Source organism: Ziziphus jujuba, chromosome 5 (assembly GCF_031755915.1).
Source record: "Ziziphus jujuba cultivar Dongzao chromosome 5, ASM3175591v1".
In the NCBI taxonomy this organism is placed as follows: Eukaryota; Viridiplantae; Streptophyta; class Magnoliopsida; order Rosales; family Rhamnaceae; genus Ziziphus; species Ziziphus jujuba.
Window position 1 is genome coordinate 29,169,869 of NC_083383.1, and position 25,123 is coordinate 29,194,991.

General features: G+C 29.7%; 4 protein-coding genes across 4 annotated transcripts; 3 read left to right on the forward strand and 1 right to left on the reverse strand.

Moving 5' to 3' along the window:
• The first annotated feature begins 371 nt into the window (after window positions 1-371).
• On the forward strand, window positions 372-2,022 carry LOC107421645 (citrate-binding protein-like). The gene is made up of 2 exons (XM_048475682.2): window positions 372-635; window positions 1,627-2,022. The coding sequence occupies exons 1-2, from the start codon at window positions 381-383 to the stop codon at window positions 2,020-2,022; spliced, it is 651 nt and encodes a 216-aa protein (XP_048331639.2). The 5' UTR covers window positions 372-380.
• A 6,755-nt stretch (window positions 2,023-8,777) lies between these two features.
• On the forward strand, window positions 8,778-10,179 carry LOC107421658 (citrate-binding protein). Its single transcript, XM_016030938.4, has 2 exons — window positions 8,778-9,102; window positions 9,605-10,179. The coding sequence occupies exons 1-2, from the start codon at window positions 8,821-8,823 to the stop codon at window positions 9,986-9,988; spliced, it is 666 nt and encodes a 221-aa protein (XP_015886424.3). The 5' UTR covers window positions 8,778-8,820; the 3' UTR covers window positions 9,989-10,179.
• Window positions 10,180-12,199: 2,020 nt separating this feature from the next.
• Window positions 12,200-13,329, forward strand: LOC107421665 (citrate-binding protein). Its single transcript, XM_016030944.4, has 2 exons — window positions 12,200-12,643; window positions 12,755-13,329. The coding sequence occupies exons 1-2, from the start codon at window positions 12,365-12,367 to the stop codon at window positions 13,136-13,138; spliced, it is 663 nt and encodes a 220-aa protein (XP_015886430.2). The 5' UTR covers window positions 12,200-12,364; the 3' UTR covers window positions 13,139-13,329.
• Window positions 13,330-13,466: 137 nt separating this feature from the next.
• Window positions 13,467-23,699, reverse strand: LOC107421673 (sterol 3-beta-glucosyltransferase UGT80B1). Its single transcript, XM_016030954.4, has 14 exons — window positions 22,698-23,699; window positions 20,731-20,879; window positions 20,306-20,539; window positions 19,562-19,673; window positions 18,741-18,911; window positions 18,211-18,274; window positions 17,393-17,450; window positions 17,108-17,285; window positions 16,766-16,896; window positions 16,080-16,182; window positions 15,421-15,497; window positions 15,116-15,163; window positions 14,604-14,753; window positions 13,467-13,950 (listed from the first exon to the last, which is right to left on the reverse strand). The coding sequence occupies exons 1-14, from the start codon at window positions 22,912-22,914 to the stop codon at window positions 13,753-13,755; spliced, it is 1,890 nt and encodes a 629-aa protein (XP_015886440.2). The 5' UTR covers window positions 22,915-23,699; the 3' UTR covers window positions 13,467-13,752.
• Window positions 23,700-25,123: the final 1,424 nt, after the last annotated feature.

Below are 25,123 nucleotides of genomic sequence, written 5' to 3' on the forward strand. Positions count from 1 at the left end.
AAAATTATATAATCACTGTCGGCCGCATAATATATTAATAATGTTCATTATTAAAATATGTTAATGAAATCAATATATATATATATTAGCATTCAGTTGTTCATATCTATTTGTTTATTTTTTCTTTAATAAGGTTATTAAGATATGACAAATCATGTAATGCTAATTTGCTTTTTTAAATTATAAACAATAAAATGAAGGTGACATTTGCATATTGTCTTTATGTTCATTTTTTTTTTTTTAAATGTTGCATATTTTCTACAATATACCCAGCCTATATAAACATGAATGGTGGATGTTCGTCCTCAAGCTTGGTATAGTGAAAATTAATTCAAGCATTAAAAAAAAAAAAAAAAAAAGAGAGAGAGAGAGAAAAAAACATGAGCATTTTTTTGTATTTGCTACTTTTTTCAGCTGTTTTGATTTTATGTGAAGCAGCTGAAACTGATCCTACTGATGGCTTCGTGGCAGTGCCATTGACGGCATGCAATTTCGTACTGCAGAAACCATACGACACGCCGTTGGAGGAGCGCTACAGCTTCATCAATGGGACAAGACGCTTGTGGGTCTATGCGGACGACAAGCCGCATGATCCTAATAGCCGTACTCAGCCAAGAACCGAAGTTCGCATTCATGTAAAAATGAAATCCTACTCTTCTTAACCCCTCTCTGCCTCTTCTTCCCCTCATGTCTTGTACATGATTTTCAATATAATAGCAAATCTATAGACTATTTTCGGACTAGCTAGATAATATAAGACATTTTTTAAAAAAAAATATATATATGATCAAGTAGCTAGCACAGTAAAAACGGTACTCCAACTCAACTATGAAAATTTCATGGTTTAGAAACATATAGGTTAGATATATATATATAAATTTGTTATAGTAGATGTGTATTTTTCATCATAACATGGACGCTTAAAAACTTAAATCTTTATTTTAAATATCTTTTTAAGGATAGATATGTAAATTTTTTATATACCCATTCGTGTCCATTGTAGCAAAATTATATATATATAAATATTGTATAAATTTGGCATAATTAATAACTTACTTGAAAGATTTATTTGTATCATTAATAGAACTTGGTTATTTACTAATTTATGTAGTAGGCTCTATGGCACATATTTTTTTAATATTTCAATTAGACCATTATATTGGAAGATTAGTTCTTTTTAGAAACTCATTTAGCTTGTTTATATTTTATTATTATTATTATATTTATTATCAAATTATTATTTTGGTATGAGTTAAAAATAAAGTATAAGTCATCTAATTTGTACGTGATTTCAATTTTTAAAGTGTTGAAGTTTATCGATAAGACAAACCATATTTTCTTTAAAAAGATTATTATTCAGATTTGTAGGAGAGGGATGAAAAACCAATATATCCAAAAGCCCTTCTACATACTATATCATTGTTTTACATTAATTTATATCATGTCAAATGACACAATAAAAACTGTTTCAACTAACTTTAAATTTTAATTCATAACTAATTAAATGTGTAACATTATAAGTTTACTTTAATTTAATTAGAGTACTTTCTTTTGTTTTTATATATATTATAAGTTTACTTTAATTTAATTAGAGTACTTTCTTTTGTTTATATATATATATATAAGGGATTGGACTATACTTCTGGAGTATGGCAATTTGAAGGGCATGGTTTTGTACCAAATGGAACCTCTGGTGCAACAGTGGCACAGATCCATGGATCAGCTCACGGAGCAACAACTATAATACTAAGAATCTACAAAAATGGAGATATGAGACATTACAGCGGTAAATTGATAGCAACTGATCTGTATGATAAGTGGTTCAGGCTGAACATAATACACGATGTGGATGGAGGAAGAGTTAGTGTTTTCATTGATGGAGCGAAGAAGTTCGAGATTAAGGATAATGGGCCAGCTCCTGAAGGCTGCTATTTCAAATGTGGAGTTTATGCTGCACCTGCTAATATTAGTTATTACATGGAATCAAGGTGGAGAGACATCAAAATTTTTAAAAAAATTTAGCACAAATGTTTCTCTTTCTTAATTTTCCCATGAATTTTGGCATCACAACGTATCGCCTTAGATTCTCAATAATTTGTTTGTTTTGGGATTCTCAATAACTTGTTTGTTTTGTCTTTTTCTCTTTTTAATAAAAGAAGATATATAGATTGTCGCTACATCAAAAAAATTTTAATTTGAATATATATATATATATATATATATATAGTTTTTCATCAATACATTCTAATGGATTTTTGTTAGGATCTTTTTTATTCATTTGTAGAATTTTTTTTAAGTATTAAAATTTAAATATGTATTTAGAATTTATATGAATCTTTTATAGGGTTTACTTTTAGAGTTTTATTTTTTCACCAAACTTATATATAATTTCAAATATGTTCTTAAATTTTAATCATTGAAAAAATATCAAAGCTAATAAGTAAAGTTATGGTGAAAAATCAACTAAAATATCATGATGAGAAATTGACGATAAATATATACAAAAAGTTTCTTATTACGTCAACATGAATATCTTATAATAAATAAATGAATTTCAAAAATCTTTTTTCCCATTTTCTTTGTCCATTTAATAATGATATAATAATGCCATATTATTTAAAAACATTAGCAAGAAATTTATAAAAAAAAAAAAAAAAAAAAACTACATTCTAAGATAAGGTGATATTACAACTTGCCGAATTAGAATGAAATGGAAAATAAGAACAAAAGATCTTTATCATTGTTTGAGTTTTTTTATTAATAATGCTAAAAATACTAAAATATTTACTTGTAAAGAATAATATGACAATATTTAATTGATTTGTATTCTTTATTTACTTATTCATTTATATATTAATACTTTACCAATAACATAACAACAGTTAGATAAATGTTTTTGATAAAACTTTTGTTAACTGTAGCACTCTTGTTGTTTAGTTGGGCTAAATTAACTTATCTTTAAAAGTCTAATCTATCTCATAGTCTATAAAACTATCATATTCTTTTTTCTTTTTCTTTTTTTGATAAAAACATTATTATGCGATTAACTTGATAAAAGATTGAACATTTATATACATAAAAAAATATATATATGTATACATATATAGAAAAATTTTCAAATTAGTATCTCTTAACTTTATAAAGTTAGAATATTAATATCAAACAACATCATCCATGTACAAAATCAATGCAAGGGAACGGAAATAGAAAAAAAAAAAATTTTTTTAGTTAAAAAGAAAAAAAAAATAGAAACTATTTTGGCTGTCTTGCAAATAAAAACAGATAGAAGAAACTAATATTTTTCAGACAATAATTTTTAATTTTTGCTAATTTTACGCGCCAGCTTGCTGTCTCAACATACAAATTAAAGCCAGGACACCAAGAATCTGGAAGCTAATCCTCTGCTGAAAGATATAGACAAATGGTAAAACCAATTAAACAACAAATAAATATTGATTATCCTATAATTGAGAAAGAAAGCAACAAATAAATAATATTGGCACAGAACAAGTCAACGAAACAAATTTCAACCAATTACTGGATTTCATAAAATATATAACAAAAGATAGGGTTCACGGGTGACTACGTTGGATGGAGATGTAATTGTATTGCACCGAGTTGAATTGAATATTAGTATTTGTATGATTTTAAAAATGTTCAAATTCAGTTTAAACTTATAAAATTTTAAAATAATTTATTCAAGTTTGATTTAACTTCGTTTATGAAAAATTCGAGATTAAATAGATTTGGCTAGTTACAATATAAAAATTTATAAAATTAAACATTTATTTTCTTAAATCAATAATTTTAACATTAATAATTAATTAATTCTATATATTATATTAATTTTATTATAAAATTAATTTAATTTTGAAGATTTTATAATTTTAAAATATAAAAAATATTAGTTATATATTATATTAATTTTATTATAAAATTAATTTAATTTTGAAGATTTTATAATTTTAAAATATAAAAAATATTATTTATGTATTATAAATATTTAATTTGGTAAGATTTAAAATATAATTTATATATAAAAACATATAAATAATAGATTTAAATTACTTACAAGTTTAATTTATTGTTTAAAATTGATTCGCAAGCTTTATTTATTATTCAAACATAGCTCGTTTTCTTTATAAGTCAAATTCAAAAAAATTAAAATCGAACTTAACTTGAGCTACTTAGGAACTATTTAATCTATTTATAGTCCTAATAGTAGATATATAATAGTTTTATAATTAGCTATAATGGGAAGAGAAGAAATTAAGGCTAGTTCAAAAAATAAAAATAAAAACATAGCTCAATATTATATCATGGAGGAATTTTAATGATCAATATATGTATAACTCATAAACTGTGAAATATATTACAAGTAATTGGGGTTTTAATTAATAGTGAAGATTTAGCTAATGGTCATACAATCATCAGGAATATGACAACTAGAGAAACTCCATTTCAAGTTCCATATATGAAATTATACATATATATATATATATATATATATATGGAAATTCTATGGTAAGGATGGTCCATATGAGGATCGCAGTATTAGTAACGGTTTTTCATAGTATTAACTACGATTTCTTAGAAAATCGTCACCAATACTATAAAAAACTATCATCAATATTGTGGTCCGCATAAGAACCGTCCGCACCATAGACGGACTGTATATATATATATAAATAATTTTTCTGAGGATAACAAATTTTTATCTAGATAATAAAAGGATATGAGTGAGGAAAAAAAATTGCTTTCTCTTAAATATACGTGTTATCCCTCATCATTTTTTGTTTTTAGTGAATTAAAATTGGATCTCTTGGTGATTATTTTCGACCCAAACTTTAGAGAACTATGAATCATTAGCAGCTGTAATTTTATAACCATATAGCAGTTTACAGACTATCCAGCCTATCACCACGCAGTTGTCTCTATCGTCTTCTCCAACCGTGTTCAACATGTGAAATCTATATCAAAATTCTGATAAAATTTATCAAAAATCCAATCTATACCAAAACTCCGATAAGACTTATAAAAAATCCAATCCACATATTCTGCAAACAGATGTGATGGATTTGGCAGCTTCCATATAAATTACTGTACATATTGCATTGGGAATTTGGTTCTAAGTGACTCCTACAAAAAGTCAACTAAATAATGTATATACATATGTCTACACGCGAAGGACCACCGACCGGCCAATTAACATATCACAATGTCTCCAACAATATCTTCTCCTAAGCGTGTGTGTATATATATATATATAATATAATCTAATAAATTTTACTCCCACACATACACACAGTCTGTCTATGGTGCGGACGGTCCTCATGTGGACCACAGTATTGGTGACGGTTTTTCATAGTATTGGTGACGATTTTCTAAGAAACCGTCGTTAATATTATAAAAAACCGTCACTAATACTGCGGTCCTCATGCAGACCGTCATCACCACAGAATTTCCGCATATACACATGCATATATGCGCGCACACGCATATATTAATAACAACAAAATATTTAGCTCACTTTATTATTAATTATTTAAGAATAATATTGATATATAATATATAGCAATACTAATTTACGACATTATTAAAATCTAATAATTAAAAATAAACCATTTCATAATGATTTATTAAATTTTCAGTACAGATAACATTTGATTTTTTTTTTTAAAGAATACAATTTCTTTTTTGCCCCTTTAGTATTACATATATGGATATATATATATATATATATATATCAAATAATTGTTTGCTTGTTATGGGTAAGATATAATATTGTGTTTGCAACTTCTTTATATAAATGTTGGTCAGATTCCCATGAAGGAAAGCATAAGGCTGGCATTTACGAACTTAGACCGCCAACAAATTAAGAGAAGAAAATCCTCTTTTTGAGGCAATTGTCGAGCAACGCTTATTTTTTATTTTTTATTTCTTTGGGCAGGCATCACACCATTGAATTTGCAGTATTTATAAGGTTGAGCCAAGGATAAATAGTAAGCATACATATTCAGGTCCTCGATTCAATCTATACCTGGCAATTCGGGTTGGTGGGTCGTGTTCGTGTCAACCCGTTTAATAATCGTGTCAAAAATGTCTAACCCAAACACGACCCATTTATTAATCGTGTCAGGTACCTAAAACACTAACCCGACCTGTTTATAAATAGGTCAACACGACACGACCCATTTAACACGATTATTTTAACGGGTCGTGTTGACCTATTAATCCGTTAACCTGAAATTGACCTATTAACCCGAAAACTAACCTATTAACCCGTTAACCCGAAAATTGACCTATTAACCCGAAATTTTTTTTATTTTTTTTTATTTTTATGTTTTTGTTTTATTAAAGATGTATTTTTTGTTTTTAAAAAATTAGTAATAGAAAATTATTTTTATAAAATTTTTAATTTATAATATTTTTTAGTTATTAAATATTATATTAGTGATAAAATATTAATTTAAAATTAAATTTAAATGGGTTGTAATAGGTATATAATCGTGTCGGGTTGAAACTGACACGTTTAATAAATGGATCGTAACGGGTCAATTTCGAGTTAAACAGGTCAACCCGAAAATGACACGATTAATAATCGTGTTAAACGGGTTGACCCGATTATGACCCGAACCCATTTATAATAAACCCAAACTCATTTATTCCGTGTCATTTTCGAGTCGTGTCGCCGTATCATGATCCAAATTGCCAGGTCTAATTCAATCAAGTTTGACGAAATTTATCTCCATTTTAATTTAAAATAATATTATAATTCTAACAAAATTATTAAAAAAGTCAAAAAATCAACTTTGACCAGTCTAAAAATAAATAAATTCGTATGTATCATGTGTAAGAGAACATACTTTGTCCTAGTGGGAAAGGGTCATCATAACCGGTCAAGAAGTAAATTGATCCATATGTATCAATTTTTTTTTTTTTCTCTTTATTTTGGTAAAATTCCAGCATCTTCCGTTTGATGAATTATTTGCAAGTCACATGTAAAACAACCTCGCCAGATATCCCCACGGGGTTTCGGCAACTTTAGACGAAAGACTATCCAAGCATTTGAGAACCTTATCCGAAAAGCAGCCACTCATTTTGACAATATTTTACCAAGAGAAAAAATACAAATATTGTGGTTTTTTTTTTTTTTTTTTTTTTCTGGAAATGTATAAATATGTAAAACTTTATTGAAAAACTTCCGTTTAAACTCTTTCAATTTTACCTTAATTATAATTAAATAAATATATATTTATAAAAAATCATATTTAAAATTTTTCTATCAATTCTGTTTTATTAATTTTTATCATTAAAAATTATAAATATAATTAAAGCAAAGCAAAAAGGATCTAAGCGAAATTTGAAGAAAATTTATAGTTGACCTCTCGCAGGCCAGCTCATTCGGGACAGAGACCCATAATGTTCACATGTAATTGAATTGGACAATAAACTGTCAAGTTGATTTAAACATTTTATATTTTATTTCACATCATATGATATTTGTACAATGGTTGGAATTAAATTAAATTATTTTATTAAAAAAACAATTTTCTTTATTTCTAATAATTTAAATGACATTAGTTTCCTTTTGTCCTATTTTAAAAATTATTTTTGTTAAAAAAAATGCAATATTGTTATCCTTTTTCCAAAATATTTAAATTAAAAGAATATAAACTATCATAATCAAATGTTTATGATTTATCAATCTTCAATAATTCAAAAAACTGAATGAATTTTCTTTTTAAAAAATAGTAGAGAGATTTTGTGTTACAGTTTTTACTTTTCGGTGGTTCCTTAGTCTAGAAATTTATCCATACGTGTATATATTATGTAAATTGATCCATATGTATAAAAATAACTTTGCATTTTATTTAGAAAATATTTAATATTTTAAATTAAACGAGAGCTTTAAAGAAATTAAGTCATAAATATAAAAAATATTACTATATGATTTATTTCCTAAAAACTATTCAAATTATTAATGATGATAATTTTTATTCTAGAAAAGTAAAATAATCCAGTGGATTCAAATTGTTCAAAAAAATTAAGGGAATCCGAATCCTTGGACAACATACACTATCCAACTCGGTCCAATAAAATATTTTTATATATACATATATATTAATAATATTCGTAAATTCAAATCGAAGAGGAATTTAATGAGTATTTTCTATCTCCTTATTCATGTCTAAGTATAAATAATGAATATAACTTCTAAAAGAAAATCTGAAATGCAGATCATATATTATTTATTTAATACTTCTCCAAAACTATGGAATGGTAAACTAATTTGGTTTCTCATTAGACATTAGCTATAAAAATACAAAATAAAATATTTTTGCTAAAAGAAAAAGAACCTTCTAATAAGTATCATCGGTCCAAATTTTAGGAATCCATAAGCTATTAATAATTTGCATCTTATTAAGATTGTGTAAATTTATATACTATCCAGTTTATGATCTCTATCATTTTTTTTCACAATGATATACATGTATGGGATCCATACTAAAGTTCAAATAGGACGTATTAGGAATCAAACACACAACTCTGCAAGCAAGTGCGATGGATCGGCTGCTTTCTTCCATTTGATCCAGCCTTGCAATTATGATGGATCGGCGGCTTTCTTCCATTTTGTCCAGCCCCTTGGTGCAAAATACAAAATAAAATTTCACTTTCTTGAAATGGCCAACATTATTTTTCAGTCGGTGGCATTAAAGTCTTTGTTGACCCTCTGTTCGCATACATAGTTACATTATTTCTGTACATGTATATATATAAAACAAATGCACCAAACTTTGTATTCGCAAAAAAAGCAAAATGGCAAGTGGGTGCAGCAAAAACTTGGTGGTCCTCATGGTAGTAGTTTTGAGCTTCTCCATTAATGGCTTCCAAAATCAATTTTGCCTTGCCGATCCTACAGATGGGTTCCAGCAGGTGGCTATATCGAGCAATGAGTTAGTGTTACAGAAACCGTACGACCAGCCTACTCAGAACCGATACAGATCCCAAGATGGAGTCGAGAAGTTCTGGGTCTATAACAACGACAAACCCTTCAAACCAGACAGTCCAACAAGGCCTCGCACTGAAATTCGAATTCGGGTATTTGACACTTTGGTGCTATTTGTTGACATGATTTTTTTATTTTTCTATTAATTGTTTTGTTTCTTTACTTTAATTGTTTTGTTAATATTAATTATAACGTTAATTGTTTAAGTAAACATAAAAAAAAAAAAAAATCTTACATCAGAACTTTTTTATATTAAGATTTGCAGTAATTCATTTATTTGTAAACATTTTTTTATGGCTACTGTATGAGATACCATTGAACCAGTGTTTATATAAAATTTAAATATCATATTAGTTATGGTGCAACGCTTTTTTATGTTAAGATAAGATTACTAATATCTCTAAAATTTTGATAAATTTATATTGAAAAGCTATTGATGTTATAAGTGTTAAAATTGTCACTTGCTTAATTAAATTTTTAATTTGAAATTATTAATCAATATGATATTTTTAATATTTGACACGTTTTAACACATATGCTTTTATTTAATGTTGTAAACATGTATATATATATATATATAATTACAATTTACAGGGACATGATTATAGCTCTGGAGTGTGGCAATTTGAAGGCACAGCATATGTGCCAAAAGGCACATCTGGGGTAACAATAATGCAGGTTTTTGGTGGAGCTTCACAAGCTACAACTCTGCAATTGAGGGTTTATAATGGTGAATTGAGGTATTATAGCAACAGGTTTGTGGCTTCTAATATCTATGATAGGTGGTTCAGAGTGAATGTGATCCATGATGTTGAACAAGGGAAGGTTACAGTTTTCATTGATGGAGCTCAAAAGCTTGTGGTGGATGATAAAGGAAGAGCTACTATTTACTTCAAATACGGAGTTTATGCAGCACCAGAAGGTTCAAGCAACTACATGGAATCAAGATGGAGGGGTGTCAAAATTTTCAAGAAGTAGTTTCTTTGGGTTAATTTCTATTCTAGGTGGTGGGTAATGATGAGTAACTATAATAATCATTAGCTCGATAATAAAATATTCTGAAAATAATGCCTAAAGGTGTAAAAGATTGTTTCAAGACTATGAAGCATTAATGTTAATTGCAATTTCTATTGTATACACGATATGATCAAGGGAAAGATTAAAAATCAGTATTTTTTTTTCTTAATAAACAATTTAGTATATCTTAACCTTGTTTTGAAATAGTTTCATTTCTTCTCTTTATGAATTTGTAACTAGGTGAGAAGCCTATTATCATTTGGAAGATAATTTTTTTTTTTTTTTGATGAATTATCATTTGGAAGATAATGTTTAGGCATCTTTTGAGACCATATATATTCATAGTTGGCATACTCACTATTTAATTTAAGGAATTCACTACCTATTATTATTTTTACCAAAAATTTGTTCTAATATTATATATAAATATTTTATGTTTTATTTCTTCTATTATTGTTATTTTATCCAAACATACTTTTATTTCTTAATTTTTTACTGATATATTATTATATTATAAAATTTAAATTAAGAAAATTCAAATTTAAACTTATTCACCAAAAAAACTTTATTTAAATTATTAATTAAAATTTTTTTCTTCAAAAAATATTATTTTTTCTTGCTAAAATGTTTTTAAATAGAATTTAAACCTATGTATACTTCTTGTACTGCTGATTATTAATTATTTCTTAATAAGTACTATATATTTTTAAATTATATTATTTGAAAAATTAAAGCTTAAATCACAAGATTTGAAAAATTGGAAGCCAAAATTATATATTAAAAAGTCTTAAAAGTTAAAAGATATCAAAATGTAATTAAAAAGTTTATATGTATTGCATGTAGACGGTCAATAATGGTTTCTTTGTAATAAGATCAATTTGTATAAAATTTGAAACTCAAATTGTACTTCAACGTTCAAGATCTAAATCATAAATCTAAAAGTTTAAAGTACTAAAGTATCATTAATTCTAAGATTAATTGATTATCCAATGCATTTTTTGTTCTTTTTTTATGTGCATTTAAACGTATTAGAATATCTAGACAGAATCAGAAAATATATACTCATTTGTTCTAAAACATTGCCAACACAGAAAATAAAAAATGTCCATTAGAAAAAAGTGTTCATTATTGGGTGATTAACATTAGAAAAAAGTGTTTATTGCGATTGGTGATTAAAGATACGAAATTAGGAAATAGAAGAAAAACAAATGCAGAAATTAACACACTCTTTTTTTTTTTATTTTTTGACTAAGACAGAAATTAACATACTCTTCGATGAATAGTAGCTAATATGTATTTTATCATATGGGTGGACATTTCTTGGGATTGGCATTATCCTGGAAAAGATAAAACTTTACTCTGTATTTCACGGGAGGAAATTACTCTGTTACCTAAAGCGAACTACTATTTTTAGCTGTAGACAAACAATTACAAAAATGGGATTAAAAAATAATGGAGGATTGTGATCAAATTAATGCTGCTAAATCTGATTTACTCGAACCGACAACAAAATATTCATATGGATTTAGACAACTGGAAAATTTACTCTCTGTCAAAGACCAAGATATCTCTCTGGCTAATCTGTTATATGTATATATATATAAAATAATTGATTTCTTATCTGGAAGTAATCTATGCAGAATTGTCCAAAACAATGTACCATAACAAAATTCTTTATATAGTTTGAAGAATATAATTCTCATCTTATATCTCATATATATTAATATGATAATTGTTAATGGTTAGTGTTTAGCCAATTAAAATTTTAATTTTAAATTATTAACTGATATGACATCTTCTTCATCATCATCAGTATTTAACGAATAAGTACATTTTCAATTTATATTGTGAATATTGTTTCAAATATATATAAAAATATTAATTTTTCTATAATATAAATATTTGTAAATTTTTAGATAAAAACTTATATATTTAAAAATTTACAAATATACATCAGATAATAAAAAATTTATAAATATACATAAGATAATATATTAAATTGCATGATATTTTTTTAAATAACATATTACTTAATATGTATCCACACCTTAAAATATTTACGGATGTCAACATCATGAAATATATATATATATATATATATATATATGTAGGAAGATAGATGGGAGGCACGGCACATTGGAGAAAAAAGACATGCATAGAGGTCTAACTTTTGAACTTAAGTTTATTTCCAAGTGAAACCACTGCATGATTGGACCTATATCGAGGTTAACCATATATAAATATGTTACCCAATCATTAGGTCGAAAACCAATTGGGATATAATTTGACATTAAAAGTTGCTAGAAAACCAACCAGCAAATATTGCAGGGCCACAGTATGAATATCATGAATTCCACTTGCTACAAGGGATTCATGTTGTTGGTTTTTGTGGGATTCTTCTTTATAGATTTCCATCTTTGCAATGCAGATCCTACTGATGGATTCACCCAGATTCCATTATCACAGAAGAACTTCAAGTTACAGAAACCATATGACAAACCACTTCAACAACGTTACAGCTACGAAGACGCCATACGAAGTTTCTGGGTTTATGACAAGGACAAGCCTTTCAAACCTGACAGCACAACCCGGCCAAGAACTGAAGTTCGCGTATCAGTATATATATCTCCCTCTCATTTTAACAATTTTCGAATTAATGGTAACTTAACATGGTATCAATCGGTCTATTATTTCCTGGTACTGATTACTTTGTTTGTTTTTGTTCAGGGGTATGACTACTCTTCTGGGATATGGCAATTTGAAGGGTATGCTTTTGTACCGAACGGTACCTCAGGCGTAACCATAGTGCAAATCCATGGTGCAGCTGTGGGAGCTACATCTCTGCAACTGAGGATCTACAATGGAGACATGAGGTACTACAAGTACAACCTAGTGGCGACCAATCTATATGATAAGTGGTTCAGAGTAAACATAATCCACGATGTTGACAAAGGGAAGATTACAGTTTTCATTGAAGGTGTCAAGAAGTTTGTTGTCAAAGATCAGGGACCAGGAGATCTTTACTTCAAGTGTGGAGTTTATGCTGCACCAGCAAATTCAAGCAACTACATGGAATCAAGATGGAAAGGAATTAAACTTTATAGAAAGTGATTGTTTAATGGTGGATTATTAGTCCTGTGTAGTTGCTAGTTAATTTTATGATATTCTTGTGGCTGTTTATCAAAATTTAAGTTGTGGTCTTGCTTATACTTTCAACTGGGTTTTCTTCTTCTTTCTGTGTTAATTACATAGTTTTTGATAATTGAAATATTGTCTTAAGGAAATTGATGAGTAATGCTAAATTTCTGCATGCATATCAAATGCGCGAACTGCAATATGATCCATAATCGAGTTTAACTGCATTAATGTAATCATGAATGTTCATTAATATACATTTTTCAACCTAAAACATGCAAATTTCTACAGGAAACATACATAATACACCAACAAAATAGACGATCCACAAATTGATTTGAAACAAGGTTAACGTACTACAATTATTTCCCAGTTGGTAAAAAGATCTGTATCTTTAACTGTAAATGTAACTTTAACTTTACGAGATCTTTATTATTCTGTTAAAAAATATCGGCTAAACTCAGACAGGTGACACTATGAATCAAATGAATGAAATACTAAGCCAAAAACAATATGAATATGATGGAAAAAGAAGACGGAAAAATTTAATGAACACATGCTATACAACAGTAAGTGTTGCAGCAAAAATCCTATGAACAAGGCAGGCAGCACCACTTTCCTATTTGTTGAAAGAACCACTGCAAAGGGTTTGGCTGGTCATCTTCCTCCGAAGATGTGGTTGGCAATGGTAGCTCAGGAGGTAAATGACGGTGAAATGCATCGACTGCAGCTATAACACCATCTTCGTTCTCTATCAACTTTGATATTTCTACAGCTTGAGACTTAACCTGGATAATCAAAGTTTTCAGTAAGGCAAAAAATAAATAAATAAATAATTTAAAAAAAAAAAAAATAGGGGTCTCCTTAGATTATTGCAACGTTTGCTGAGTAACCATGTGACTTCTCATATGTATTGAAGGAAAACCTAATTATTTATCACGAGCAAGTACATAAAAGCAAAGTATAAAACCAAGTGCATCTTCATAACAAGAATGATAATTCCCTCGTACAGCTAACCCTTTTAAGAGTAAATACTTCACGTACCTGGTTCATGTTTCACTCAAATAATGCTCTAAATGATCATCCAAATTTAAAATTTTATTAATAACATTATGTTATTTTCAGTGAATCATTTACCTATAGTGAAACCAGAAATAAGAGGAAAAAGGAAATAGTTGCAATACAATTATGTTACCAAAAAGAAAGTAGCCACATGATTTAGATGTTCTTTGATATTTAAATGTTTGACAAGATATCTACATGCAAAATAAACTTGCAATTACAATTGCATTTTATTCCCAAAAGAACTTGGTACTCAAGTTGTTCTTCATTGTGATGGACAAATACATTATGCTGGAAAATGAAGGCTGATGCAAGTAATCATCATGCATGTGATTGTCTAAGGAGTTGTATTTAGAGACATATATAGATATCAGAATACCTCGGGCTGGAGCATAAATTTTATAGCATTTGATAGGTTATCGATGCTGAGCTGAGCTATAGGTATTGGTGCAGGTCCCAGACCTTTTTGATGTATTCTGTCACCCCAGAAGAACTGATCTCCAAAGAATGGCACTATAGTTGTTGGACACTGCTTTAAACAATTAACGTTAGAAAAAACCAACGGGCAGAAAAACAATTTTTTCAGGTGACATGTTAAATGGGGTTATAAATTGCATTAAAAAAATCACTATCGGAATTGTACAATTTGTTTTAACTTGTTCAAAGTTTCAAAACCTTAAGGTGCAAAATATCTTAAATGAATTAAACATTCCTAGCCTCCATGCTCAGAACCTCAGCGCTATCAAGGAGATTAGAATGAAATAGGCTAAAATACAATTTTTGGTTTCAATTTTAAGCCCAATTTTTCTTCTGGTTTCAAGTAAACAATTGCAACTAATTAATTAGAGTGAATTTCAAGGATTTAGTTGAAACAACTGGAAAGATTGTTACCCCTGCTCTTAGTCCTGTAGCTGTAGTTCCTGCACCACCATGATGAACCTGCATATATAAAATGCAACACGAAGCACATACATCAATAGTTCACCACCGCTCCAGCATTAAATTTTAGGTGATTCAGTAACAGTTTCTCAATTATAATGATCAACAACTCGTTCAATATCTCTTCCAAGTATCATCAAAGGAACAGAACTGTGCCAAAGAATTCAATATCATTTTTATATGCCATGGAGTTAGATTTTAATAACTACGTTTGCCCAGTCTAGAAATTCTATGAGAAAATGATTGACAAAACTTACCACTGCTGAACATTGAGGGAACAGCCAATCATGAGGGCAATCCTCCAAAAGGAAAATGTTGTCAGAAACGTCTATTACTGCAAGATGCAAAACAAATCATAAGTGAAAGTCATATGTTCTCATTGTAAGTATGCAACAAAGAAACAATGCTCGACTATTTTTGTCTTTTTCTTCTTCTTTTTCTGGGTTTTCTAAAATATAACATACAATGACCAATCCACAAAATAAAATGAAATGAAAAATTTCCTGCAATTTTCAAAGGAAAATTTCGCTCATATGCCATCAAGTCCAGAGTGACAGACTTTTTAATTTTGTGAGGAAATTACATATTTTCTAGAATTTTGCCCAAAATGATTACCAAATTCAACTATATGGTCTGAATATATTTTGAAAAGTTTATACTATCAGAACACAAATCTTATTTTCATTATGGATAGCCTTTGTTTTACAAAGTTCATTGAGGCAGCTTTCTACTTCTATCCAACTGGTAATAGCAATATTGTCCGGGTCTATGTTGAGAAAGGAAAAATGCAGAAACCAAAGCATGTGAGACTAGAAACGATTGCCAACAATATGAACTTTTGAAAAGAATTTGGAATTTGGAAAACCTCTGGAGATTAATAAGGGCACGTAATTAGATTGAAAAAAGACAAACTTACAATTTCCTAGGTCTCCCCAACCACGGTCAAGTATTCCTCTTTGACCTGTGTCCTTCAATGCCTCCAATATAATGTCCGTAGTTTTCTTTGGATCTTCAAGAGGCTAAACAAGCAACGGAAACAAATTAGTGTCTTTCCATGAAGATGTGATTGATTATCAGCCAAAAATTGAAATCTTCATACAGAGTACATGAAAATGTTAATCAAAATTAGGATGTGTACATCCTTACAAGTAAACAAAGGCCATCAACCAAAGCAAGACCGATTATGATACTAAATTCATGATTAGTACTAAGAAACACCATGATGGAAATAACAATAATAATAAAATTATGGATATTATTATATGTATAAATGGCAAGAATAACCGCATATTATTTCATGTAAGCCCAAATAAATATTCAAGAATCTGAGCAATGCATCAGGCAGGAATACAGTAAAAATAGTTTGGTAATATTGGTAGCGAGCACAAGTACATGAGGATTAACTATGTATTCAAAAAACAATTAGAGAGGAAAAAAGAATATTTCATTCTATGGATTTAAGCAAATATCCACCCAATTTTTCTGTTAACATCAATAACAATCAGGGGCTCTAATTCAAGAACATAAAAAGAAGATATAAAATAAAAGTATACAGCTAAATTGTCAATAACTACACCATTAGCCTTAGTGAGACCACCTTACCATGCTTCCAAACCCAATATATATAGGTTTGGGCCCTTTCTGAATCCATTGAACAAATTCCTCTTGAGGTTGATACTTCGATCCCAGGTTTAGGAAGCAATATCCAACAACGTCAACTAAAGGCCCCCAATCTGGACATTTGTGAAATGAAGTCAAAATCCTTCCAACACAAGATATATTCAACATTCTAAAGTTTATCACAAAACAAAAACGAGGAATTTCATAAATTTCAATTGACCAATATTCAAGGGGGAAAAGAGATACAAGACACAAGTATCAGTTCTGTATTAAAATTTTATAATAATAAACAGATGGTAGACGATTGTAATCAATAAGCCTTACCATTTGGCTTTGGCACAACATGGGGACTCCACATATAGCCTGTTGGCAAATGAGATATTGATCCATGGTATGTACTGAAGTATGCAATAGGAGAAAGCTTCAATTTTCTCTTTCTGAAGTCATTGATTATCCCCCTAATCCCCCACCATACAAGTAAATCCACAACGACATAGGAAAGCTGGATGCATAAAGGACAAAATGGAAGAGATTTTCATAAATCAGTCCAATGTCTGATTGACAAAAAAAGAAGATATTGAAAAGTGTGATAGCAAACAAGACCATTACCCAGTAGCCAGCACTTGAAGGTACACGTGCTAATGGGTGAGGAAATTCTGACGTTGGCCTGCCTATTAAAAACAGATGTAAGATGGCATAACTTCGAACGACAACTACAATAAACGGGCATTTGAGAGTTTAATGTTATCCCAACACCAGTATGTAGTTTCTTTTTAAAATTTTCTTCAATGGCCATCTCAAAATGCCAATATAATGATGTGAAGAAATGCACTGCTTCTGCCTTTTCTTGACTTTTCATTCATGACATTTATCACATATTTTTGTTTTACATATGGTAGAACATTTCTTAAGGCCCTTTCCTCGCAGGGTTTTGCAACTCATATTATAACTGCAGCCTGCATGAAACTGAATCTGGTTGTTTCCATTAACTTAGAACAAAAATTATTGAAACCGACAAGTTAAACATCTTCTACTCCTTTTATCCAGTTTGCGTATAATCACATTTTCCAAATTAAGCCAAAAAAAAATAATTACTTAAACCATCAAGAAAAAGCTTACCAACAACAACAACAATAATACTAAAAAGAAACTGTCAAGAAGTCAAAAACTATGTAACTTTTATCATTCATGTTGAAAAAAGTTTTCTAGTTATATTCTTCCAGTGTGGGTTTTGCATCTAGTTTTCTAAGTTTTAGTTCTTTATTTTCCTTCTATGTTCCTTTAAAATTAAAAGAGGTATTTTATCATCTAAAGAAGTTGCATTCTCTTTCGTTTCAATAAAGTTTTGATACTTCTAAAAATAGTGACTACAAAAGAAATAAATAAATAAACAATTAAAAAAATAAAAAATAAAAAGTAGAACTCACGTCCATGGCATTGTGAAGAAGATGTGAAGGGGTACACAAAGAGCTTCAGCAACATGAGCATGTCCTGCAATCCAAAGCGTATGTTAAATTTTGTAAACTGTTCAGAGTAACTTCAACATGGAAAACCATAATTCCGACTTAACAAGCAGAAAGATAGCTTAAGAATGTATGATTAGATGTGAAAATAAATATAGCAGTACAAAATCATCAACAATTTCACTTATAAATCGTGGATATTGTGCAGAAAAGGGGTCTGTATAATAAGAAAATACTATCATAAAAGCATCAGAGGAAATCTAAACATCTAAACATGGTACTAAAAGAACATGATCAATCTATAAGCTAAAGCCACAGCTGTCAAAATTATCAAAGGAATTTAACATTACAAGATATCTTTAACCTTTTCAGTAGTTTTTTTATTTGTTGTTATTTAGTACAATATTATTTCATATATTCAAATGACAATTCATATAAGGGGAATACGATAATGAAATTAAAGTATGATAACTTCTTTGGTAATAGGAACTCACCATAAGCAGGAGGGTTTGCAATAATTGCCTGCGCCCTAAAAGGGATACCAGTTTCTATATCTGGTTCTGTGCATGCTGGAAGAAGAGATTCAACAATTGCCTTCAGTTCCTTTCTCTGTATAGATATCTCTTTTGTTCCAGATGGAATGAGACCTTTATTTCTAGCCATATCTATAAACATAAAAACAAAATAAAATAAATAAAACAAACCTCATGACATAACAAAAGACTGAAGCAAGGAAAAGAATTTTACTGTACTAAACTATTTGGACTTGTTAGAAATGAGTTGTACAATTGAATTACGATAATAGCTAAAAAACTAAAAATACAGACCCTAATCGTTCAGTGATAACTTGCAATTAATCTCCTATAACTTGCATTATTAGGAAGTGAATCCAACCATGCTCATCAAGTTAACATAGTCCATATGAAAGAGAGTAGGTCTTAGCAGGTTTGAACACAGACCACAACCAGAGTCTCATAACATATTAAGTTACCATTAATTCCAAAAGCTAACATTTTAGAAAGTGGATCAAACTATATGTCCAGTTTACAACATATACTTGACATTTAGTTTCAATTTCCTGAAAAAGAAATGGAGGAGCAAGAGAGAAAGAGAATATGTTCTAATGAGACGCCAATGCATTCCTGTCATGGCATCTTAAAGTCTCAGATATGCTGACTCAACACAGGAGACAGGACATAACAAAAGGACCATGCATGGTGACCATCAAAAAAATTGCCATGATGAAAGAGGAAAAAAAGGAAGAAGTTAAGTTGCAAATAAAAGGATATTAGCAAATAAGGGACCTGCGTCTTACATCCTGCCAAAACCCGAGGATCACCACCCAAGGGATAGAATTCTACACCCGCTGACTTTACAAAAGAGCTGAAGTTAGTATGAGTTGCCAACCTCACACGATGACCAAACTCCTGAAATTCAAAATTTAAATCACAATCAAATAAACTATAAATCATATAATAATTAATTAGCAATAGGTTATGCTCTCCTATAAACTAGAATGGCAATAGGGTATGCTCACTTGTAAATATGATCATTAATTAGAAATTTATAACACTTAGAAGAATGGAATAGTCCAACCTATTAATTACATTGGTAACCAATACTTCAGGTAAACAAAGATAATCATGCCCATTAACCAGTATATCATTCCACTAGTCCAGACTTCCCAAAGATGTAATCTACATTACAATAGTAGTTAAAATATCAATACTTACGATACACTTATTGCTGCAAGAAAACCATATGAAATCTAACAAATACCAGTAGTATCTGATTTTGTATCTAATTATCTGTGAACTAAAAGGGCAACTAGTTACTCTCTTGCACCCAAATAAAACATTCATTGTCTCTGTGTGTGTGTGTGAGAGAGAGAGAGAGAGAGAGAGAGAACATGTGTTTATGATATATTAGTGTGCAATCTTAATAAGCACTGACTAAAAAAAAGTTACATCTTACAAGAGGTTAACTTTTTTCCAATAAGAAACGAATATCCCGATGGCATGAGAAAAAATTATCATAAAACCAAGTAGTTTAGACATGCCTGAAGTCTCTTTGCCATAGCCAGAAAAGGCTGCACATCTCCTCTTGTTCCAACCACAAGGATAGCAATTTTCAACTTTGGAATTGATTTATTGATTTCAGAAGTTTTATCATCAAGAAAGGGAGGGAAATTTTGAAGCTCTAACAAATCTGAAGCAACAGGTGTAGTGTCGACTAAATTAACTTCTACCCTTCCATCATAATGTATCTTGACTAGATTCTCAATTAGTTTTCGCTGAGAAGTAAAACATGAAAAAAGATTATGGATTGTTACAAGAAAAGGAAAAAAAAATCACAGTTACACAAGCACGAACATAAATGTTGAAGAGAAGGGAAAAAAGAAAAGGAAAAATAAATTCTTAAGAACATAACTTGCCAGCAGGAAAAAACATAACTTGCAAGCACCCACATTGTTTTGGAATTTACCTTCTCACGTTCTGATAGTCTATCAAGTTTGAGGTCACGCCTAGGAATCTCCTTCTTCTCCGTCATGGATCGAGAGAATGTAATCCCATAATCATCAATTAGCAGACCCCTATGAGTGCCAACAGGTGCAGTGACGCAGTGATCCAAGACTGTTTTTTAGTATCAGTAAACATACGGAGTTTAGCTTCGTTACAAGAGTACTACATAAACATTTAACATCATTCCATCTTTCAGCATACTATAAGCAAACCAGTGATGTCTACGAAGGTCAAGGTGGAAGTTTGAGTTCAGTTATATGTTGTAACCATGAATGGAGGGAAAAAGAACAGCTAAATAAAGAAATTAGGTATTAGAATTTAGGTATTAGAATTACTATCCCAGAAGGAAATTAGGTATTAGAATTTGTATATAAGTGCCACCACGCTTTCAAAGTAGAAACACCATTCTACCAATTAAATCATGAAAAAAAATAAAATAAATAAATAACTAAAAGAAAAGGAAGCTACACTGCCAAGTCTCTTTAGATATTCACTTAAAGGCACGGAATAGATTGGATTCATAACCAACATCAATATCTATAGCCAATGTCATCCACCAAATATAGTCAAACATTATCTTGATGCATTCCCAGTACATAACAAAAGAATTCTTTCAAGAAAATCAAATTTAACATGTAATGTAAAAGCAAAAACAATATAAGCTATGAATATATTAAACCATTCACAACTCAAAAACAGTAAGGCAAAATGAAGGACAAAGTTCAATCATTCAGGGGAATAGTAATCTAGCCTTCTGTTGTGGATCACTATGTCATAGTCTATATTAGGTTTGTGGATAACCACAATCACCACTCAATATCCTGTATTACTTATAAAATTTAAGACTTCTCATTACTTTAAGAAGGGGGTGGGGGGTTGTGAAGTGAATTTGTGAAAATCATTTAAAAGAGGTTGCAGAGAGCAGTATTCTGCTCTGAGCGCTCTCCACATCTTTTGCTTTGTTAGCTATAGAAATATGCATATTAAACAGCACTATGACTTTGAAAAAATGGTAATAAGATTTAGATAATTATTTTACAGACAAAGTTTCTTTCTGCTTGAAAGTATAAATCCCAAGTCCAAATATAGCTTCTTTTGCAGTGATTTACCCAGCCAGACACCACAATAGGCACACCCTGTAATAACTAAGCCACAAAAACCTTTTTCAGTAATAACAAATTGTCCCACGGTACACTGGATATCCACTCCTGCTTTTGCTGAAAAAAACTCTACATACACAAGTGTCTTCTGATGCAAGAATCAGACATTACGGCAGCTTAAATCAAATACGATTAATTAAGCAACAAGATTATGTCCCAAAAATAAAATAAATTGGCTAAGCAATAGGTTTGGCAACAAAAGTAAAAGTCAGTCTCATTGAAATTTTTTGATTTGGTATACAGTTACTCCCACAACTCAGACCACATAAAGTGTAAGTTCCAACTTCAGGATAGACAGCTTAAAGCCAAATGAAAAGGGGTCAAAAAGTTTAATAAGAATTTGACTAAGCAGAATGAATTAATTGCTGATGGCACACTTTTCCAAGATCAAAATTTATATACCTACTCATACTATTACTTGGATGGAAAAGCTCAACTAACCCGCAGGGGCACTAGTAAGGGGGGGGGGGCGGGCGGCGGTTTGTGTTTATTGTCCTGTTATTGAGTCTTAGGAGTAAACACAAAGCTCTCATGCTCGGGAAAAAGAAGAAGCAGATAAAGAAAAATGTTTTCATCACCCAGAGAGAGTGAATCGCAAGCTTAAATCTCTAGGGGCTTATACTTAATTTGTTTTGAAGAAATACGTTAAGAGGTTGAATACACTTTTCAACTTCTTTAATGCTAAAAGCTTAATGCCAAGTCCCGTTATGCAATACAAACAAAAACTAAAATAAAGCAACTAGAGATTCTGAAGTTGCTGGACACTAACCTTTCAGAGGTGAAGAACCGACATTCAACTCTTTTGACTGAAAAATTAATGTGGTCCGTTCCTTTTGATTCTCTGCCTCTTGTTCTGGTGCAGATTTATTTTTATCGATCAAGATTGATTCATCAACACCACTGGCCTCTCCCAAATCCTCATTTACTTCTTTGCCGCTTATACCTTCATCTTTTTCCAGTGGATGAGTATCCCCATTACTAGCCATTTCATCACAGATTTTCAGATTCAGAAAACAGCCAGACTACAACTCCAAGACTCTTCAAATATCAGCAATTCTCATAATTGGAACAGAAAAATTGTTGCTCAGCACAACGAGTGAAAACACTCCAAAGTCCTACAAAAACACTTACTACCGACCCAAAAACCTCAAATTTGGAGAAGAAGATCCCACAAGCACACAGAGAGTCAACAACTAAAAAACCCACCAGACCCAATAGTTTAAAAACGTCAAAACACCATATACCCAGTATCAGTAATTGACCAAGATTAAGGCCGAGAAGCCAGGTAAGACAAGGTGGGGCGACATCAAAGCAGCAATAACGAAAATAATTGAAGCCTTTTAATGCTTAACTGCACTCGACCAAACTCATAGACCCACCAGCCAGTCAAACTTTATATGAAGGTTTGGTAAGCAAGAGGTTAAATAAAAAAAAAAAAAAAAAAAAAAAAGCTTTCAGACTCTTATACCAAAACTCAAATCAAGGAAAAATTAAAAAAAGTGGCCACAAAACAAGGATTACAAATTGAAACAACAAGCCTCCAAATGATACTTTGTTCGCAACTGCTAACGAAATCTTCAAACTTTCATGGAAAATATGACGATAAAAAAATTAAAAAATGGAAAAAAAAAAGTTACTGTTTCTGCAAGGTGGTCTATATTGAAGACGAAATAAGAAACTTCATAGTGTCTGCTGTTGACGGATCATTGAAAAAAATACATTAAGTAAATATAGCTGTAATGACATGAAAATAGTGAAAAAAAAAAAAAAATAGTGTTTTCTCTCTTTCCTTTTTTTTTTTTTTTTTTTTTTTTTTGGGCCACGTTTTAGGCCAGCACTTATTGCACATGAAAAGGAAGTTTGAACAGTCCAATGAATTGGGTCGATGATAAGATGACCAACCATATTTAATGATGACTGATGACAACGAGCAGTCGAAGAAATATTGAAAAATTAAAGATAAAAAATTGGTTTTTTTTTTTTAATTTATTTTTGAGGAAGAAAGAGAAAATTATTAGATTTGAGAGTTTGTCTGAAATTAGAGATTTAAGAAGACAGAATCTTATTATTCTCATGCAAAAGTAGTGGTTTAGTTGGCACAAACTGGATCCCCCAAGTGTACACCTCATTCCACGGTCAAAGCTCTAATTTCAATTATTTAATTTTTTTTTTTGAAAGAATAAAAAACATTTAAAAAATATTTTTTCAATAAAATTGTAAAATCTTCAAGGAGCAATTAAAGACTTGGCAAGTATGCAAGTCGCTCCTTTCTACTAATATAAATTTTTTTTGGCCAAAATTTGGATATAAAATGGTATTATTTAAACACTAAATTTGTTCCCATTCTAATCTATTGAATAAATTGTGTTTCCTATTTAAGAAAGTGAAAAAAATCTTAATATTTTTTTTTTTAAATTATGTATAAATAACCAAGTCATATACATGTAGATATAAATTTAAAAGTCTCATTAACAAAAAATTAGCCATATCCCATAGGAATTAAACAAAGGACACTTACACAACTTCAAGTTTTTTATTCTTTTTTTTAATTAATGCTTTATTCAAGTAAGATGATGCTGAATAAGATTATTTTATCATGTAAAAACGTATAAAAAATGATTTCATGAGAAGCACATTAACTAATAATATATTATGTGATTTTTGTTTTTATTTTTTTGATATTAAATATATTATAAAATTCAATTATAGTAATTTTTTTACAGTTGGATATTTGCAAATTTTAGCTTGTAGATATCTAATATAAAGATAATGATTTTTTGAAAATCATCATTTTAACGTATATCTATCTGCAAGTTAAAAAATTTGTATATATATCCAAACTATAAAAAACCTCTTCAATTATAGAAAGGTAAGTTTCACACAAATATGGAATAACTAAAATTTAACAGTGGTCTATTTTGGATACAATTAAATACAAAATGTTTAAGCTATTTTTTTTTTTCCTCCCATATTAATGAGTAAGAATTAGAATTACTCCATTTCCATGTATAATAATAATATCACAAAATTTGCTATAAGCAGCTGTGGAGTCTTTTACTATAAATTGTTTATTGAAAGTGTGTTTTATTGTGTTTTAAATTTTTAGTTATTCATAATGTCTATAGAATTAGAATTACTCTATTTCCATGTATAATAATAATAATATCACAAAATTGGCTATAAGCAGCTTTGGAG